Source organism: Scyliorhinus canicula, chromosome 13, assembly GCF_902713615.1.
Source record: "Scyliorhinus canicula chromosome 13, sScyCan1.1, whole genome shotgun sequence".
Taxonomy (NCBI): Eukaryota; Metazoa; Chordata; class Chondrichthyes; order Carcharhiniformes; family Scyliorhinidae; genus Scyliorhinus; species Scyliorhinus canicula.
Window position 1 is genome coordinate 2871234 of NC_052158.1, and position 20860 is coordinate 2892093.

General features: G+C 51.4%; 1 protein-coding gene across 1 annotated transcript in view; it reads left to right on the forward strand.

Annotated features, from left to right (window-relative positions):
- The window catches only part of cchcr1 (coiled-coil alpha-helical rod protein 1), a 51958-nt gene extending 33446 nt beyond the window's left edge, over positions 1–18512 (forward strand). The window contains exons 10-17 of the mRNA XM_038816193.1: positions 1453–1565; positions 2939–3017; positions 3210–3334; positions 6372–6560; positions 8096–8197; positions 10524–10675; positions 12602–12755; positions 18159–18512. Coding sequence (XP_038672121.1) covers positions 1453–1565; positions 2939–3017; positions 3210–3334; positions 6372–6560; positions 8096–8197; positions 10524–10675; positions 12602–12755; positions 18159–18259 — 1015 coding nt within the window. The 3' untranslated portion in view covers positions 18260–18512. The remainder of the gene's footprint in view (positions 1–1452; positions 1566–2938; positions 3018–3209; positions 3335–6371; positions 6561–8095; positions 8198–10523; positions 10676–12601; positions 12756–18158) is intronic.
- The last annotated feature ends 2348 nt before the right edge of the window (positions 18513–20860 follow it).

Consider the following 20860-nt stretch of genomic DNA (forward strand, 5'->3'; position numbering starts at 1 on the left):
ACTAGGGGGCAATTGATCGTGGTCAATCCACCTAACTTACATATCTTTGGACTGCGGGAGGAAACCGGAGCACCCGGAAAACCCACGCAGATACGGGGAGAACGTGCAAACGCCACACAGTCACTCGAGGCCGGAACTGAACCCACGTCCCTGGAGCTGTGAGGCAGCAGTGCTAACCACTGGGCTGCACGGTGGCGCAGTGGTTGGCACTCACAGTGCCGCGGACCCAGGTTCGATCCCGGCTCTGGGTCACTGTCCGGGTGGAGTTTGCACATTCTCCCCGTGTTTGCGTGGGTTTTGCCCCCACAACCCAAAGATGTGCCGGGGAGGTGGATTGGCCATGCTAAATTGCCCCTTAATTGGGAAAAGTGAATTGGGTACTCTAAATTTATAATGTTAACCACTGTGCCACCACAGATCCCTGGCGCTGTGAAGCAGTATTGCTAACCACTGTGTCACCAACCTTAAGGGTGCAATATCAACATAAGTGGTTTACAAGTTGGTGGGGTGGAGGTAACCTGCTCGACTGGCATTAATTCCCCTTGGTACGTCCTCCTACAAATGTTACACTTTAAACATTTTTTTTAAGAGTACCCAATTATTTTTGTTTTCCAATTAAGGGGCAATTTAGCATGGCCAATCCACCTAGCCTGCACATCTTTGGGTTATGGGGGTGAAACCCACGTAGACACTGGGAGAATGTGTACAAATGTTACACTTGGTGATGCACTGGTAATGCCACTGAACCCATCGCCAAGAGGCCAAGGGTCAAATCCCACCTCGGGAGCTGGTGGAATTTAAATTCCGTGAATAAATCTGGAAATATATATCTAGTCTCGGTGACAATAATAATCTTTTTCGCGTCACAAGTAGGCTGACATTAACACTGCAATGAAGTCACTGTGAAAAGCCCCTAGTCGCCACATTCCGGCGCCTGTTCGGGTACACAGAGGGAGAATTCAGTATGTCCAATTCACCTAACAAGCACGTCTTTCAGGAGGAAAACCGGAAGCCACCCGGACTATCAGCGATTGTTATGGAAATCTATCTGGTTCACTAATGTCCTTTCGGGAAGGAAATCTGCCGTCCTTACCTGGTCTGGCTTACAGGTGACTCCAGACCCACAGCAATGTGGGCGACTCTTAACTGCCCCCTGAAAAGGTCGAGCAAGCCACTCGGCTCAAGGGCAATTAGAGATGGGCAGCAAATGCTGGCACTGCCAGCGATGCCCAATCCTCTGAAAGAATTTTAGAAAAGCACGCACCGTCAAGGCAGGGCATCTGTCTCTCCTCGCCCAGTACGCTTACGCTTTGGGTGCTGGGCACCAACCTGCTACCGTTCAGATTAAGGCCCGTTACGGCTGGAATCTGGGAATGTCGGGTGCAAACGGCTCATTGGCGCACTTACACAATCGGTCAGTTCAAACGCACTTCCTCTCATTGCCTTCCTTAGCTTTTACCAGAAGTTCTTGGACCAAGAGGCGGAACTGAGGAAGGCCCTGTACCGTTTGGTGAACGTGGGACAGAGGGTGACCTTCGCCAACAAGCGGATCGATACTATTCACGGTGAGCCACCTTTATCAGTACAATTAACCCAGGCTGCCTGGATTTCCTGGCACTTGGCCTCTGTGAAGACCATAAGACTTGGGAGCAGAATTAGGCCACTCGCCCCATCCAATCTGCTCTGCCATTCAATCATGGCTGATATGTTTCTCATCCCCATTCTCCTGCCTTCTCCCCTGATCCCCTTATTAATCAAGAACCTATCTATCTCTGTCTTAAAGACACTCAGTGATTTGGCCTCCACAGCCTTCTGCGGCAAAGAGTTCCACAGATTCACCACCCTCTGGCTGAAGAAATTCCTCCTCATCTCTGCTTTTAAGGATCATCCCTTCAGTCTGAGATTGTGTCCTCTGTTTCTAGTTTTTCTTAGTAGTGGAAACATTCTCTCCACGTCCACTCTATCCAGGCCTCGCAGTATCCTGTAAGTTTCAATAAGATCCCCCCTCATCCTTCTAAACTCCAACGAGTACAGACCCAGAGTCCTCAACCGCTCCTCATACGACAAGCTCTTCATTCCAGGGATCATTCTTGTGCACCGCCTCTGGACCCTTTCCAAGACCCCAGCACATCCTTCCTTAGATACGGGGCCCAAAACTGCTCACAATACATGTGGGCATCGTGTATCGGGAGAGTTTCTTATTGAGTGCAACTCTATCATCCTTCGCTAACTATCCTCAGGCACTTTCCAGTCAAGACCATTGGACAGCAATGATGAGCAGGGGGCGGGGGGGGGGGGGGGGGGGGGGGGTGAGGGGCTGACTGCCTTGCCCCATCCTGACCTGACTAAAGAACCTTTGCTGCCACGACCTCCAGCTGAGGCCTGGAACTTTCTCGTCCGACATTCGGCTGCTCCCGGTTGGGCCCACCGAGCCACAACATAAAAACTAGGAGCAGGAGTCGGCCTTCTGGCCCCTCGAGCCTGCTCCGCCATTCAATGAGATCATGGCTGATCTTTTGTGGACTCAGCTCCACTTCCCCGCCCGAACACCATAACCCTTTATCCTTCAAAAATCTATCTGTATCTATTTTGAAAACATTTAATGAAGGAGCCTCAGCTGCTTCACTGGGCAGGGAATTCCATAGATTCACAACCCTTTGGGTGAAGAAGTTCCTCCAACGAGTACAGTCCCAGACTACTCAACCTCTCCTCGTAATCCAACCCCCTCATCTCTGGCATTAACCTTGTGTTCTTGGTGCTGAAAGACACCGTGACCCTCTGTCTGGCCGCCAGGCTTTCAAAGTCGCACCGGTTGATATTCACGGCAAAAACAGAATGTTCGGATCCAGGGAACGGTGCGGGAGAACGGCAGCGACAGGGGAAGCTACCACCGCGTGCGGGTAAGATTTGTTGACACTTTCTGTCTCGTTTTGTCCAGGGTTAGTTGCTCGGAAGGACGCACTAGTCCGGCTGCAGCAGCAGGAGGAGAGCAGAGAGGCAGCATCTGATATCAGCAGGTCAGTTCTGTGCCGACGCTGGGCTCCCTTTCGATGGGGGGGCGGGGGGCAGTGGTGTTTTCTGGGGGCCCTTCCACCCCCCAAGTATGGCCTTTTGCGCGTTCACTGCTGGGGCCACGCACACCTCGGAGGGTTGAACCCAACAGCCGCAAGCCACTCGCCCTCAAAGGCTCTCCTGTTCTCCTACCGCAGGCTCTCGTACAAGGACCTCGAGAAGGAGCTCGAGCTGCTGAATGGGGAGCGGGACCAGCTGGCGGGAGAGTTGAAGCGGAACTCCCAGCTAATCGAGAAGAAGGTTGCTGACGCCAGGTTAAAATGTAGGTACTTTGCCAACCTCCGGAAGACCCACCCAATGGCCCCCTGATGCTTCGAGTCAGACAAGCCGTAATTGTGGAGAAATAGTCTGAACGTTTTCCATTATCACAGGCATCTATTACAAAGGCACCAATTAAACCTTATTGAGACTCTGCTTGTGCCCTTCGAGTATTGAAGATTAAGGGGGTGATCAAAGTGTTTAAGACTGTCATGAAATCCATTGATCTTTGTGTCTCGGGGAGCTGAACTAGAAGTAAAAGGGCGCAGTTAAGTAAAAGAAAAGTGCAGGGAAACCGTCTGCAACTTAAGGAAAGAGCTCTGGGCAGCACACTTTAAATCAAGGGGCTGTTGGGGCAAAGGTACTCCTTTGGCATGGTGTTCTGCCCGGCACGGCCATAGATCTGAAAGTCTGCTTGTAAACTAGCGCCGAGTGCACGTGGGGATCCGGGGAAGGAATCTCGGAAGGTGAGATTGAAACCCTGTGGGGGGGGGGGGAATCTCGGAAGGTGAGATTGAAACCCTGGGGGGGGGGGGGGGGGGCATTGTTGAAGCTGTCTGAGTGGGAACGCCGTTAGGATTGAATTTCGAAGGGAGCACGGTGGCGCAGTGGATAGCATTGTTGTCTCAGAGCGCCGAGGTCCCAGGTTCGATCCCGGCCTCTGGGTCACTGTCCGTGTGGAGTTTGCACATTCTCCCCGTGTTTGGGTGGGTTTCGCATCGTAGGAGGATTGGCCACGCTAAATTGCCCCTTAATGGGAAACAATGAATTGGGCACCCTAAATTTTTTTTTTTAAGGAGTGAATTTCGAGGTGGAAGCTTCAAAGGCGGACATTGGGAACCCTTGTGAGAAAGACAACGTTTGAGTGAGATTTGTGTTGGTGGGATTGACGCCTGGTTGGTTCGTTGGAAAATCCATGGAATCTGTTTTGGTTGCACATGTCATTTATTCTATAGCTTTTTAAATTTTGTTTTCAATTAAGGGGCAATTTAGCTTGTCCAATCCATCTACCCTGCCCATGTTTGGGTTGTGGGGGTGAGACCCACGCAGACTGGGGGGGGGGAGAATGTGTAAACTCTAGATGGACAGTGATCCGGGATCGAACCCGGGTCCTCGGTGCCATGAGGCAGCAGTGGTAACCACTATGCCACCGTGCCGCCTCACATTTACTCGATAGTGTGGTGAGTCTGACGACAGTGCGTCTGTTACTTCACACGAACCTCGCAATTACCCTGAATGTTAGAGTATAAGATAACCAACGGAATCTTGTGGTTTTATTTCAAACACTACCGTCTCGAATCTCAACCTTTATCTTCTATAAACAAAGCATTATTGGTCCCTAACTGGATCGCCCCTAAATGTCCCGGTGTCTGGCCAGGGATTGTAACAAGACGATTAAAGGCATTGAGAGGGTGGGGTGAAGAGATAATCATTGCTTTGATGGGAGAGTCCAGAACCGAGAGGCATAACCGTAAAACTGGAGCTGTGCCATTCCGGGCTGAGGTGAGGATGCGTTTTTTCACACAATGTGTGGAGGAAATCTGGAGCTCTGTCCCTCAGTGTCCAAAGATGTGCGGGATAGGGTGGGGTGGATGGGGGGAAGCGGACATGGGTTAGGGTGCTCTTTCGGAGGGTCAGTGCTGCCCGACAGGTCTCAGCAATTAGCTGTCTATCTCACAGAGGAAGAGCACTGTGTTTGAAGTTAACTGCAATATACATTTTCATTTTATATATTGCATGTTATTTATTATAAATATGTAATATGTGTAGAGAGAAATGTTTTAATGTGGGGCTGCACAGTGGCTAGCACGGCTGCCTCCCAGTGTCAGGGACCCGGGTTCGATTCCAGCCTCGGGTGACTGTGCGGAGTCTGCACGTTATCCCCGTGTCTACACGTTCTCCCCGTGTCTGCACGTTATCCCCGTGTCTACACGTTCTCCCCGTGTCTGCACGTTCTCCCCGTGTCTGCATGTTCTCCCCGTGTCTGCACGTTCTCCCCGTGTCTGCACGTTTTCCCCGTGTCTGCACGTTCTCCCCGTGTCTGCACGTTCTCCCCGTGTCTGTGTGTGCGCATTTCCTCCGGGTGCTCCGGTTTCCTTCCACAGTCCAAACACGTGCAGGTTAGGTGGATTGGCAATACTGAATTGCCCCTTAGTGTCCAGGGATGTGCAGATTAGGTGGGGTTACAGGGATAGGGTGGGGGAGTGAGCCTAGATAGGGTGCTCTTTCAGAGGGTTGGTGCAGATTTGATGGGCCAAATGGCCTCCTTCTGCATTCTAGGGGTTCTATGGTACATTTTTAAAAATCTACACACAGCAAAGTGCCGCAGGCGATAATAAATATCATTCTTGGCAATGGGGGTGTGGTAGAGGGGAGTGGGGTGTCACATCTGAGAACATTCACACACACGCACACGCACGCACACACGCACACACACACACAACACGCTATTAGTCTCGTCCTGCTCTGAGGTAGTTGGTTGTGACTGGGATGGGATCTCTGCTCCAGATGATAGAATGATCCGGGTCTCCTGCTGCTTGCTGAGCCGAGGGTCTGCAGTTGGCCATACTGGCCATGGCCCTCCACAGACAGATAGCCCACCCGGCACTCCCAAGACCTGAAGAGTTGGCACTCGCGTGTTGGGGGCGGGGTGGGTGCTGCCCATATATTTTCATTCGGAGGCAATGGCCCTCTTCTTGGCCTAAAGGCCCTCCCGTGATGTCTGCGTCCCCCCCGTCCCTCCCACGCCACATTCCCTGATTGTAACTGATTCCACTGCGTGCAGCCCCAATCCCTAAACTCGCCCACCTCTCCCCTTCAAAGACATTTCTTGAAACCTTCTTTGACCAAGTTGCTGGTGTATTCTGCAAAGTTTTGCTGTCGGGCGTTTGTCCAATGCCACACACAACCCCGTGAACCACCCCACGTCGTTCTCCTATATCAAAGGTGTTAAACCAATGCAAACTTATGTTCTCGCGAATCTGAGATGTTCTTTGGGAGAATTGGCCTTCATTGTTTTCCTGTTCCCCGTTCTGTTTTAGTTGACACCGATTTGAAGGATCGCCTGGTGGTGATGGGGCAGTTGGAGGGAGCCTTGGAGGAGAAGTCCCAGTGCCTGGGGAGACTGACTGAGCAACTGGAAGACACTCAGAAGCAGCTGACAAAGAGTCAGGAGGCTGCACAGAGCCTGCGGCTGGATCTCTGCCGGCAGCAGGAGAAATACGAACAAGGCGAGTCTCCCGTTCGGCCTGTGAGGAGCAATATCGCGCTGATGAAGGCGTAGCTCAATCATGGAGCTCTCATTCCCCCAACACTGGGTAACGAAAGCTCAGTTGCCACCCACTTCCTAACTCGCCCCATTCACTCAACACGCGCTGAACCCTACGTTGATGTTTGGCCTGGTAACACCTCTATTAATTTCAAATCTCTCCATGGCTTCGCCCCCTCACTCTAACCATCCCCAGCCCTACAACCCTCTGTGCTCTTTGTATTCTATCAAATCTGCTCCCTTGTGCATCCCCCTCTTCAATCCATTCTTCCAGTGCCAGCTGTTCTTTCTTCTCTAAAACTCTTCCTCCTTTCCTCTCTCTCTCGCTCTCTCTCTCTCAGTTCTTTAAACCAACATTTAGTTTTATCAAAATTTGGTTCTGTGACCTTAAAATTAATATTACAAGATGTGGGCTTCGCTGGCTAGACCAGCATTTATTGTCCATCCCTAATTGCCCCTTGACAAGGTGGTGCTGAGCTGCCGTCTTGAAGCCGCTGCAGTCCCTGAGGTGTAGGTACACCCACCGTGCTGTTAGGGAGGGAGCTCCAGGATTTGGACCCGGCGACACTGAAGGAACGGCCGATATATTTCCCAGTCGGGATGGGAGTGACTTGGAGGGGAACCTCCAGGTGGAGGTGATCCCAGGTATCTGCTGCTCTTGTCCTTCTAGATGGTGGTGGCCGTGGGTTTGGAAGGTGCTGCCTGAGGAACCTCGGTCAGTTCCTGCAGTGAATCTTGTCGATGGTGCACACGGCTGACACTGTCCATCGGGGGTGGAGGGAGTGAATGTTTGGGGAAGGGACGCCAATCAAGCGGGGCTGCTTTGTCCTGGATGGTGTTGAGCTTGTTGAGTGTTGGAGCTGAGCTCATCCAGGCAAGTGGAGAGTTTTCCCTCACACTCCTGACTTGTGCCTTGTAGATGGTGGACAGGCTTTGGCGGGGTGGGGGGGGGGTCAGGAGGTGAGTTACTCGTCGCAGGTTTCCCAGCCTCTGACTTGCCCTGGTTGCCACAGTATTGATATGGCTGATACAGTTCAATTCCTGGTCAATGGTAACCCCCAGGATGAAGATAGTGGCCGATTCAGCGATGGGAAAAAAAATCTTTATATTTACCTCAATCATAAATCCCGCCACGTTAGCTGGGGGAATTTAAATTCAATTAATAAAATCTGGAATATAAAGCCAGTCTCAGTAATCGTGACCAATTGCCGTAAAAACCCACTTTATCCTTTAGGGAAAGAAATCTGCTGTCCTTACCTGGTCTGGCCTACTTAAATTACTCTCGGCCCATAACAATGTGGTTGATTCTTAACTGCCCCCCTCAGAACTGGCTGAAAGAGACACTCGGACCAAGGAGCAAATGCTGGCCGTTCGAGCGACGCCCACACCTCTTGAAAGAAGCCATTTTTAAAAATGGAGGGGGGTGGAGCCTGTGGCTCCTATATTCAGGGTGTGTGTGCGCTTTCCTCCTCATGTGGTCTATGTTGGTTATTGCAGCTCTTTGTGAGAAGGTGGCGGAGGTGGAGAAGCGCGTGACGGAGCAACTGTCCGAAATGGAGAAACAGCTCAACGCGGCCAAGAGGGAACACACTAAGGCTGGTGAGTGGGGTGGGGGTGGGACGTGGGGGAGGAGGCGAGTGGGGCGGGATCGCCCCGGCATGAGGGAAAAGGCCCAGCCCCTCTTGCCAACTTTTGTAAACCCTGACCTCATTGACCTCCCTTCCATCATAAGGTCAGAGGTCGGGGGGGGGGGGGGATGTTTGCAGATGACTGGCACAATGTTCAGCACCTTTCGCGACTCCTCTGGTACTGAAGCAGTCCCTGACCAAAAGGCAGCAACAAAGTCTGGCCTCCCCACAACCCACAAAGGAATAAATAAAACAAAGTTTGTCAGTCGCAATATTTCCTTCCATGACTCTTTCTGACTTGGTAAATCTCGCTGGATTGTTACTGTGTAAAACACTGAAGCAAGTTATTCTGGTTGAAGTAATGTTGCCTGGGCAGAAATAAACTGGATTGATGCAGAACCAGGTCGGCAGTCATCAGATGTGTACACTCTGGCCTGTTTTTAAACTTGGTTTATTAACCTGCCAGATTTTAATAAATAATTATCTTTATTGTCACAAGTAGGCTTCCATTGCAATGAAGTTACTGTGAAAATCCGCGAGTCGCCACATTCCGGCGCCTGTTCGGGTACAAAGAGGGAGAATTCAGAATGTCCAATTCACCTAACAGCACGTCTTTCGGGACTTGTGGGAGGAAACCGGAGCACCCGGAGGAAACCCACGCAGACACGGGGAGAACGTGCAGACTCCGCGCAGACAGGGACCCAGGCCGGGAATTGAACCTGGGACCCTGGAAATCCTAAATAAAAGCAGAAAATGCAGGGTGGCACAATGGGTGGCACTGTTGCCTCACAGCTCCGGGGTCCCGGCTTCAATTCCGGCTTGGGTCACAGTCTGTGTGGAGTTTACACTTTCTCCCCGTGTCTGCGTGGGTTTCCTCCGGGTGCTCCGGTTTCCGCCCACAAGTGTCCAAAAAGGTTAGGTGGGGTTACTGGGCGATGGGGATAGGGTGGAGGTGTGTGCTCCAGGTCGGGTTTCCAAGGGCCAGTGCACACTCAATGGGCTGAATGGCCTCCTTCTGCACTGTCTGTGGAGAGTAAGGAAGTTATCGTTTCAGATCTAAATGACCCTTCGACAGAATAGTTAAACAATAACTCTGCTTCTCTCCATAGATATTGTTCCACTTCTATTATATAGATTATATATAATAACCTCTGCCGTCCATGGCATCCTGTACAACCCCCACCCTCCTGAAGTACCCTCTGCACCTTGTGGCACCCTCTGTCCCCCCACCTCCCTATACCTTCCCCGTGATACCGTCCACCCTCCTGTTCTGTCCTCGTGCGCCCACCTCCGCTCCCCTCAGGCACTCTCTGATTCCCGTCTGTCCTCTTCCCTCCCTTTGTACCCCTCTGACCTCCTGCACTACGTAGCTGACAGAAACTCCGCGACACCCATGTGAAGCGTGCCAGCGGCTTGGCAGATTGTTGGCAGGTGAGGTGGGCGACGCTGGCTTGAGAACGGTTTGTTAAACTATTCTCGCTGCCCGATTTGAATCATGGGTGATTAAACCCCGACTGCCAGTGTCACTGTGTCCTGCTGAAAATCAATGACTGCAGACACTGGAATCTGAAACAAAACAGAAAACGCTGGATAATCTCTTTCTCTTTTAAATTTAGAGTACCCACTTTTTTTTCCAATTAAGGGGCAATTTAGCGTGGCCAATCCGCCCACCCTGCACATCCTTCGGGTTGTGGGGGTGAGACCCACGCAGACACGGGGAGAATGTGCAAACCACACGGGCAGTGACCCAGAGCCGGGATCGAATCCGGGTCCTCAGCGCCGTGAGGCAGCAGTGCTAACCACTACGCAGGCCTGACAGCATCTGTAGAGAGCTAAGAGGTGGAGTCAGGGTGACACTTTTGGCAGCACAGTGGTTAGCACTGTTGCTTCACAGTGCCAGGGTCCCAGGTTCGATTCCCAGCTTGGGTCACTGTCTGTGCGGAGTCTGCCCATTCTCCCCCGTGTCTGTGCGGGTTTCCTCCGGGTGCTCCGATTTCCTCCCACAAGCCCCGAAAGACGCGCTGTTAGGTGAATTGGACATTCTGAATTCCTCTGTGTACCCGAACAGGTGCCGGAATGTGGCGACTAGGGGCTTTTCACAGTAACTTCATTGCAGCGTTAATGTGAGCCGACTTGTGACAATAATTATTATTGTATTGTGAAAGCTTGGGAGAACTGGAAATAGGAGTTGTGGGGGTAAGGGGGACGTGGATAGAGGAGGTGCAGATTGACAAAGACGCCATGGATGAAAAGACAAAGGGGATGTCAATTTGTTACGTTGTCCCGGTTTCACACAGTTGTCGCTCTCCGTCAAACGGACCGGCAGGCGGTGCGTGACAAGGAACGGATGCAAACCTCTGGGAAGTTACAGGAGGAGCAGCATCAACGGGAACTCCAGCGACTGGGTAGCAAGCTGCGCGAACTGGAGAGGGACAAGAACCTCCTTGTGGTAAGTGGCGCCCACCATTCGCACCAGCGAGGCTGGCTCCGAGGGGCTCCGGGGATCGCTGCTGGCGGAACGGGAGGACCACACAGATAGATCAAGGGGAGTGTCGTTGTCCAGAGAGCGGTGAGATCTTGGCCACCACAGCGAGTGGTTGAGACGGATCGCACAGATGAATTGCAGGAGATGAGTGCATGAGGGAGGAAGGGATAGAGTGATAGGGTTCAGTGAAGTAGGCTGGGAGAGAGCTGGTCTGCAGTATAAGCCCCGGCTTGGAGCGAGTGCTCTGTTTCTGCGCTGGAAGATTCTAAACAAGTGATAAAAAGGTGACACAGAGAGTGCAGGAAATAAATGTCAGTGAGAGAGTCATCTTCACAGCACCACCACTGTGATTTATAGTAAGAAGGTCTGACACCAGGTTAAAGTCCAACAGGTTTGTTTCGAATCACTAGCTTTCGGAGCACTGGTGTGAATTGTCTCAAGCCAGGACAGTTGGTAGGATTTCACAAGCCCAGGCCAGATGGTGAGGGGTGGATGTAATGCGACATGAATCCCAGGTCCCGGTTGAGGCCGTACTCATGTGTGCGGAACTTGGCTATAATCTGCTCGGCGATTCTGCGTTGTCGCACGTCCTGAAGGCCGCCTTGGAGAACGCTTACCCGGAGATCAGAGGCTGAATGCCCTTGACTGCTGAAGTGCCCCCCGACTGGAAGGGAACATTCACAGTAAACGTAGAAACACAGCAGGAGGCCATTCGGCCCATCGAGTCTGCACCGACCCATTTAAGCCCTCACTTCCACCCTATCCCCGTAACCCAATAACCCCTCCTAACTCTTTTTGGTCACTTAAGGTCAATTTATCATGGCCAATCCACCTAACCTGCACATCTTTGGACTGTGGGAGGAAACCGGAGCACCCGGAGGAAACCCACGCAGACACGGGGAGGACGTGCAGACTCCGCACAGACAGTGACCCAAGCCGGGAATCGAACCTGGGACCCTGGAGCTGTGAAGCAACAGTCCTAACCACTGTGCCGCCCCCATTCAGGCCATTCAGCCCATCGTGCTCAGCGAAGGAAGAGTTTATCTAATCCCATTTCCCCACCTTCACCCCGTAACCCTCTATTTCAGGTACTGAACCATTTCTCTCTGTCAGCCTCCATTGAACCTGCCTCCACCATGCTCTCCGGCAGCTCACTCCTGATCCTAAACACTCGCCGCTTAAAAAGAAATTCTTCTCCTGCCTCCAGTGCTTCTCTGGCCAATCACTGTAAATCTGTGCCCTCCCCGTCTCGACCCTTCCGCTAACGGTGAGCGTTCCCACCTCCATTCCCCCTGCCTGGGCCCCTCCTGAATTGGAACACTTCGATCAAATCGCCTTCTCTCCTCCTAAGGCGAGCGGTCCCAAACTATCCACGTCACTGAAGTCATTCATCCATTCTCCTGAATTAACCCAGATCTTCTCCGGCACCCACCCATCTTCTCCCGAGCGTTCACGCACAGTAAACAGCCTTCCAGTGCCAGGCAGCAATTCAGCCATTCCGCTTATCCAGCTGGGAGCCACGCTGGCTGATTTCTTTATTCCGAACTGCACACACACCGAGACTAAAGGAAGGTTGAGGAGATTGGAAGTGGCCAGTGGTTTAACGCGCAGCCTGATGTCAATCTCTGCAGCCAGTGAAGTCAGGTCAGGGTGTGAATCCCGCGTTCCACCCAATCCCGTAGGATTCCTGTCCGGCGGCTTTACTCTCCAGGTTTTGCACACCCTACCGGCAAAGATCTGCGCGGGTCAATCCGTGGGGGGACCTGCTTGACTGTGCCATCAGCTGAAGAGTCAGGTTATAGTCGATCTGCTGAAAGGGTCGACCCCTGACCTTTGGCACGAGTATATCAGGTAGAACAGTGAGGATTCTGGTTCTGTTTTGTTCGGCAGGCCACACTGAGGCAGGAAGGGCTGCTCAGTCAGTACAAGAAGAGCCGAGCTGCAGCCATCCACTCCTCAGCTGCCCTGCGTGAGGATGACGAGCTGGCCAGGCCCCTACCCCACTCCCAGGCTTCAAAAGCGGGAGGCCAGGCCTACAATAAAGGTAACTGCCGGCATTTCACATCTTATTGGAATACAAAGTTTAGAAAATGGGAGGAACGATGTGTTGTGAACGCCTGATCGATCGGTTATGCCTCAGCCAATGCCACTCATTGTTGTCTGTGTTCCCACTGCCTGAACATTCGCTGCCTGTGTTCTCGCTGCCTGTATTTCACTGTGTTCTTGCTGCCTGTACATTTCCTATCTGTTCTTGCTGCCTGTACATTCACAGTTTGTGTTCCCACTGCCTGTACATTCACTGCCTGTGTTCTCGCTGCCTGTACTTCACTGCCTGTGTTCTCGCTGCCTATACTTCACTGCCTGTGTTCTCGTTGCCTGTACTTCACTGCCTGTGTTCTCGCTGCCTGGGCCATCGCTGCCTGTGTTCTCGCTGCCTGTACTTCACTGCCTGTGTTCTCGCTGCCTGGGCCATCGCTGCCTGTGTTCTCGCTGCCTATATTTCCGCTGTCTGTACAATTGCTGCCTGTGTTCTTGTTGCCTCTGTTCTTGCTTCCTGTACGTTCGCTGCCTGTGTTCTCGCTGCCTGTTAATTCGCTTTCTGTGTTCTCTCTGCCTGTACATTCATTGTCTGTGTTCTCGCTGTCTGTGTTCTCGCTGTCTGTGTTCTCGCTGTCTGTGTTCTCGCTGTCTGTGTTCTCGCTGTCTGTGTTCTCGCTGTCTGTGTTCTCGCTGTCTGTTCAATCGCTGCCTGTGTTCTCGCTGCCTCTGTTCTCACTGCCTGTACAATTGCTGCCTGTGTTCTCGCTTCCTGTACATTCGCTGTCTTCTCGCTGCCTGTGTTCTCACTGCCTGTACATTTGCTGTTGTGTTCTCGCTGCCTGTACAATCGCTGCCTCTGTTCTCACTGCCTGTTAATTCGCTTTCTGTGTTCTCTCTGCCTGTACATTCGCTGTCTGTGTTCTCGCTGTCTGTGTTCTCGCTGTCTGTGTTCTCGCTGTCTGTGTTCTCGCTGTCTGTGTTCTCGCTGTCTGTGTTCTCGCTGTCTGTGTTCTCGCTGTCTGTGTTCTCGCTGTCTGTGTTCTCGCTGTCTGTGTTCTCTCTGCCTGTACATTCGCTGTCTATGTTCTCGCTGTCTGTGTTCTCACTGCCTGTTCAATCGCTGCCTGTAGAATCGCTGCCTCTGTTCTCACTGCCTGTACAATTGCTGCCTGTGTTCTCGCTTCCTGTACATTCGCTGTCTTCTCGCTGCCTGTGTTCTCACTGCCTGTACATTTGCTGTTGTGTTCTCGCTGCCTGTACAATCGCTGCCTCTGTTCTCACTGCCTGTACAATTGCTGCCTGTGTTCTCGCCTGTACATTCGCTGTCTGTTCTCGCTGCATATATGTTCGCTGTCTGTGTCCTTGCTGCCTGTACAATTGTTTTCTGTTTTCTTGCTGCTTGTACATTCGCTGTCTGTGTTCTCCCTGCCTGTACAATTGCTGCCTGTGTTCTCGCTGCCTGTATAATCCGCGCCTGTATTCTTGCTGCCTATATTCACTGTTTGTGTTCTCACTGCCTGTACAACTGCTGCCTGTGTTCTCACTGCCTGCACAATTGCCTGTGTTCTCGCTTGCTGTACATTCGCTGCCTGTACATTTGCTGTCTGTACATTTGCTGTCTGTACATTTGCTGTCTGTATTCTTGCTGCCTGTGTTCTCGCTGCTTGTACATTCACAGCCTGTGTTCTCGCTGCCTGTGTTCTTGCTGCCTGTACATTCGCTGTCTGTGTTCTCTCTGCCTGTACATTCGCTGTCTGTGTTCTCGCTGCCTGTACAATCGCTGCCTGTACAATCGCTGCCTGTACAATCGCTGCCTGTACAATCGCTGCCTGTGTTCTCGCTGCCTGTATCTTCGCTGTCTGTTCTCTCTGCCTGTGCATTCGCTGCCTGTACAATCGAGGCCTGTACAATCGAGGCCTGTACAATCGAGGCCTGTACAATCGAGGCCTGTACAATCGAGGCCTGTACAATCGAGGCCTGTACAATCGCTGCCTGTACAATCGAGGCCTGTACAATCGAGGCCTGTACAATCGAGGCCTGTATAATCGAAGCCTGTACAATCGAGGCCTGTACAATCGCTGCCTGTACAATCGAGGCCTGTACAATCGAGGCCTGTACAATCGAGGCCTGTACAATCGAAGCCTGTACAATCGAAGCCTGTACAATCGAGGCCTGTACAACCGCTGCCTGTACAATCGCTGCCTGTATATTCACTGCTTGTGTTCTCACTGCCTGTACAACTGCTGCCTGTGTTCTCGCTGTCTGTTCTCACTGCCTGCACAATTGCCTGTGTTCTCGCTTCCTGTACATTCGCTGCCTGTACATTTGCTGTCTGTATTCTTGCTGCCTGTGTTCTCGCTGCTTGTACATTCACAGCCTGTGTTCTCGCTGCCTGTACATTCGCTGTCTGTGTTCTCTCTGCCTGTACATTCGCTGTCTGTGTTCTCACTGCCTGTACAATCGCTGCCTGTACAATCGCTGCCTGTGTTCTCGCTGTCTGTACAATTGTTGCCTGTGTTCTCGCTGCCTGTACCTTCGCTGTCTGTTATCGCTGCCTGTACATTCTCTGCCTACATTCGCTGCCTGTGCATTCGCTGCCTGTACAATCGATGCCTGTACAATCGATGCCTGTACAATCGATGCCTGTACAATCGAAGCCTGTACAATCGAAGCCTGTACAATTGCTGCCTGTGTCCTCGCTGCCTGTGTTCTCGCTGCCTGTACAATTGTTGCCTGTACAATCGTTTTCTGTGTTCTCGCTGCTTGTACATTCGCTGCCTGTGTTCTCGCTGCCTGTACATTCTCTGCCTTGTCATTCGCTGCCTGTGCATTCGCTGCCTGTGTTCTCACTGCCTGTGTATTCGCTGCCGGTGTTCTCGCTGCCTGTACATTCGCTGCCTGTACATTCGCTGCCTGTGTTCTCGCTGCCTGTACATTCGCTGCCTGTACATTCGCTGCCTGTACATTCTCTGCCTGTACATTCTCTGCCTGTGTTCTCGCTGCCTGTGTTCTCGCCTGTGCATTGTCTGCTTGTGCATTCTCTGCCTGTACATTCTCTGCCTGTGTTCTCGCTGCCTGTACATTCTCTGCCTGTACATTCTCTGCCTGTACATTCTCTGCCTGTACATTCGCTGCCTGTACATTCGCTGCCTGTACATTCGCTGCCTGTACATTCGCTGCCTGTACATTCGCTGCCTGTACATTCGCTGCCTGTACATTCGCTGCCTGTGTTCTCGCTGCCTGTACATTCTCTGCCTGTGTTCTCGCTGCCTGTACATTCTCTGCCTGTACATTCTCTGCCTGTGTTCTCGCTGCCTGTACGTTATCTGCCTGTGCATTATCTGCCTGTGTTCTCACTGCCTGTGTTCTTGATGCCTGTGCATTATCTGCCTGTGTTCTCACTGCCTGTGTTCTTGCTGCCTGTGCATTATCTGCCTGTGTTCTCGCTGCCTGTGCTGTCGCTGCCTGTACATCCAATGCCGTGCTTGCCTACAGAATAAGTCACAGTGCTGCAAAGGTAATTCATTGGAGGTGAAGCATTTTGGGTGTCCCGGCAGACATGATCGTCACCATGGAGATGCATGTGTGTTCTGTCTGTTTGTTGGGTCTTTGAAAGCCCCTCGTGAGCTTCGAAACCTTGTGTCTCTGAGTGTAATGTCTGAGTGAGTCAGGCTGTCACCCCTCCTGAGCAGGCCGCCCTTCTCATTCTCCCAGTACAGACTGGTGACGCCAGCTACTGGTCTTCAAATGCTAACTGATCTTCAAATGCTATGTGGAAATGTCTTTGGGATTCCGCAGAGCTGGTGGTGTAGTGGTAATGTCCTTAGGTTAGTAATCCAGAAGCCCAGATTCCCCTCCAGAGCATGGGTCCAAATCCCCCATGGGAGCTGGTGGAATTTGAATTCAATTAATAAAATCAAGAATCGAAAGCGAGTCTTACCATCGATTCTTGTCAGAACCCATCTGGTTTCCTAATGTCCTTTAGCGGAAGGAAATCTGCCGTCCTTACCCAGTCTGGCCTACATGTGACTCCAGACCCATAGCAAAGTGTTTGCCCTCTGATATGGTCGAGCAAGCCACTCCGTTCAAAGGCAATTATGGATGGGCAACAAAATGCTGACTTTCTCAGCATTGCGCCTATCTCAGGAACCGATAATGAGTCAGTGTCTCGCCCACTATCCTGCCTATCCCCATTCAGAGCAACGGAGGATTTCTAAATCAGCATCCCCCTGCCGTGGTAAAGGGAGCCTTTGCACACCCACCTGGTGATGGGGAGCTGTCTCCACAGGGTCTGTCAGCTGGGTACAAAGCTGTGCCATCTGCTGTCGAGACTGCTCCTACAGCCCATCGGCCCATCGTGTCTGTGCTAGCGATCAAGCACCTATCCATTCCAATCCCATTTACCAGTACTAGATCCATAGCCCTGGATGTTTCACCACTTCAAGGACTCATCTAAACGGTTCTTAAGTGTTTTTTCTTTAAATTTAGAGTACCCAGGGCAGGACGGTGGCGCAGTGGTTAGCACTGCAGCCTCACGACGCCGAGAACCCGGGTTCAGCCCCGGGTCAGTGTCCGTGTGGAGTTTGCTCATTCTCCCCGTGTTTGCGTGGGTTTCGCCCCCACAACCCAAAGATGTGCAGGCTCGGTGGATTGGCCGCGCTAAATTGCCCCTTAATTGGAGAAAAATAAATTGGGTGCTCTAAATTTATTGAGTACTAAAATCATGTTTTATTCCAATTAAGGGGCAATTTAGCACGGCCAATCCACCCACCCTGCATATCTTTGGGTTGTGGGAGGAAACCGGAGCACCCGGAGGAAACCCACGCAGACACGGGGAGAAAGTGGGACCCTGGAGCTGTGAAGCCACTGTGCTAACCACTGTGCTAGCATGCCACCCTTCTGCTTCTTAAATGTTGTGAGTATTCCCGTCTCTACCACCCCTTTCAGGCAGCGAGTTCCAGATTCCCACCACCCTCCGGGTGAAAATGCTTCACCTCAAATCCCCTCTTAATCTCCTTCCCCTTACCAGAAATATGTGCCCCCCCCCCGGTGTTATTGACCCCCTCTACGAAGGGGAGCGGATTCTTCCTATCTACCCGTACCTTTCGGATGACATTAAAAGCGGACCGCCCTGCTCTCCCAGATGGACATGAAAGGTCCCATTTCAGATAAGAGCTGGGGGGGGGGGGGGTCTATCCCTAGTGTCTTGGCAAATATTTGGGCCTCAGTATATGATCATTATCACATTGCTGTATGTTGGACCTTGCGTGCACACTGAATTCCACATCACAGCAATGTCAGGACATTCCAAGGAAGTACCACAGTGGCCGACAATTGCTTTGGAATGTCCTGAGTTTATAAAAGGGAGCCCTACAAATGCAAGTTCTTCCCTTCCTTCCTCTTCCAGGCTCCCTTGCCGAGGTTCTGGACGAGCTGCAGGCCCTGAGTGCGGCCGTGATTGGGGACCAGGAGGAGGCCGACACAAACAGGGAAGAGGAGAGCGAGTAGGAGGAGAAGCGGGATCTCCCAGGCAGGTGGATCTACATCCTCGTCGCTCCCTGCCAGGAATCAAAGCTCCCAAGCTGGCCCCTGATGATTCAGTGTTTCATTAGAAGAACGGGTGAAGGGCAAGAATCAATAGGGCGGCACAGTGGCTAGCACTGCCACCTCACAGCACCAGGGACCAAGGTTCAATTCCAGCCTCGGGTGTGTGGAGTTTGCACGTTCTCCCTGTGTCTGCGTGGGTTTCCTCCGGGTGCTCCGGTTTCCTCCCACAGTCTAACAATGTGCAGGTTAGTTGGATTGGCCGTGATCAATTGTCCCTGGGTGGCGTTACAAGGATAGAGTGGGGGATTGGGCCGAGGTCAGGGTGTTCATTCAGAGGGTCAGTGCACACTCGATGGGCCAAATGGCCTCCTTCTGCACTGTGGGGATTCTATGAACAGTGCTCGTCCCTCTGACAGACTCTGAAAGAATTGTTCTTCTCCATCGCATTCCTCCCAAAGTAGCCCGATTTCTTTTTTTATAATTTAGAGTATCCAATTCATTTTTTCCAATTCAGGGGCAATTTAGCGTGGCCAATCCACCTACCCTGAACATCTTTGGGTTGTGGGGGCGAAACCCACACAGACACGGGGAGAATGTGCAAACTCCACACGGACAGTGACCCAGAGCCGGAATCGAACCTGGGACCTCGGCGCCGTGAGGCAGCAGTGCTAACCACTGCGCCATTGTGCTGCCCCAAAGTAGCCCGATTTAGTCGATCTCATCACCAGATTTTTATGCAGGCTGCACACTCTCCTCACCTACAGGACAAGAGCTACTTTTTGATCTCTTATCTATCTCTCTCTACCTATCTATATCTCTCTATCTATCTCTCTTATCTATCTCTCTCTATCTATCTATATCTATCTATCTCTCTATCTATCTCTCTTATCTATCTCTCTCTATCTAGCTATATCTCTCTATCTATCTCTCTATCTATCTCTCTATCTATCTCTCTATCTATCTCTCTCTATCTCTCTATCTATCTCTCTCTATCTATCTATATCTCTCTATCTATCTCTCTATCTATCTCTCTTATCTATCTCTCTATCTATCTATATATCTCTATCTATCTCTCTATCTATCTGTCTTATCTATCTCTTATCTCTCTCTATCTACCTATCTCTCTCTATCTATCTCTCTATCTATCTCTCTCTATCTATCTCTCTATCTATCTTTCTATCTATCTCTCTATCTATCTCTCTCTATCTATCTCTCTATCTATCTTTCTATCTATCTCTCACCACAGTTCCATGGACACCCTCCATTCACTCAAGTGCGCAGACTATTAGACTGTCAAGCAGCTCCCAGCTGTACCTGCACTCCCCTTGATGCCCCAAACTGATTCCCTGCAGAATCCCCGGATCGGCAGTGGGAACTGCAGCCGATATCCCGCCCCTCACCACCATGGAGGGCAATGGGGTCAGTCATTGGGCCCTCAGAGAACAAGCCAAAGGGCCGAACAGCAAACCTGTTTCTCACTACTCTCAGCAGCAGCAACCTCCAACCTGTAACTTTCAATCCAGAGCCTTATAATCATTGGATCCCCACGGTGCAGAAAGAGGCCATTCAGCCCATCCAGTCTGCACCAACCCTAACTAGGCCCAATCCCCAGCCCTCTTCCCCTTAATCCCATCTAACCTGCACACTTTGCACTGTGGGAGGAAACCGGAGCACCCGGAGACACGGGGAGGATATGCAAACTCCACACAGGCAGTGACCCAAGGCCGGAACTGTGATGCAGCAGTGCCAACCACTGTGCCACCCATTAACTGAACGGTTCAATAATACCCAGTCTCCAACAGTGCCTCACTATCTCGAGACACAATCTGTCAAATTCCTCTATTTTACCTTTTTTAAACTGTAGAGTTTATATTTATTTATTCAACCAAAATAAATGTTTTCTACCAATAAAGCGATAAATAACATTGTTATTTTCTTTGTTTCACTTTGGACATTGGACCTACCTTGGGGGGGTGCGGGAGGAGGGGAGAGGGTGGTGGGACCTCCACACTGCATCATTCACACATCTCACTGAGTACTGAGCACTCAGACATCTCACTGAGTACTCAGACATCTCACTGAGCACTCAGACATCTCACTGAGCACTCAGACATCTCACTGAGCACTCAGACATCTCACTGAGCACTCAGACATCTCACTGAGTACTGAGTACTCAGACATCTCACTGAGTACTCAGACATCTCACTGAGTACTGAGCACTCAGACATCTCACTGAGTACTGAGCACTCCGACATCTCACTGAGCACTCAGACATCTCACTGAGTACTGAGCACTCAGACATCTCACTGAGTACTGAGCACTCAGACATCTCACTGAGCATTCAGACATCTCACTGAGCACTCAGACATCTCACTGAGTACTGAGCACTCAGACATCTCACTGAGTACTGAGCACTCAGACATCTCACTGAGTACTGAGCACTCAGACATCTCACTGAGCACTCAGACATCTCACTGAGCACTCAGACATCTCACTGAGCACTCAGACATCTCACTGAGTACTGAGCACTCAGACATCTCACTGAGTACTGAGCACTCAGAC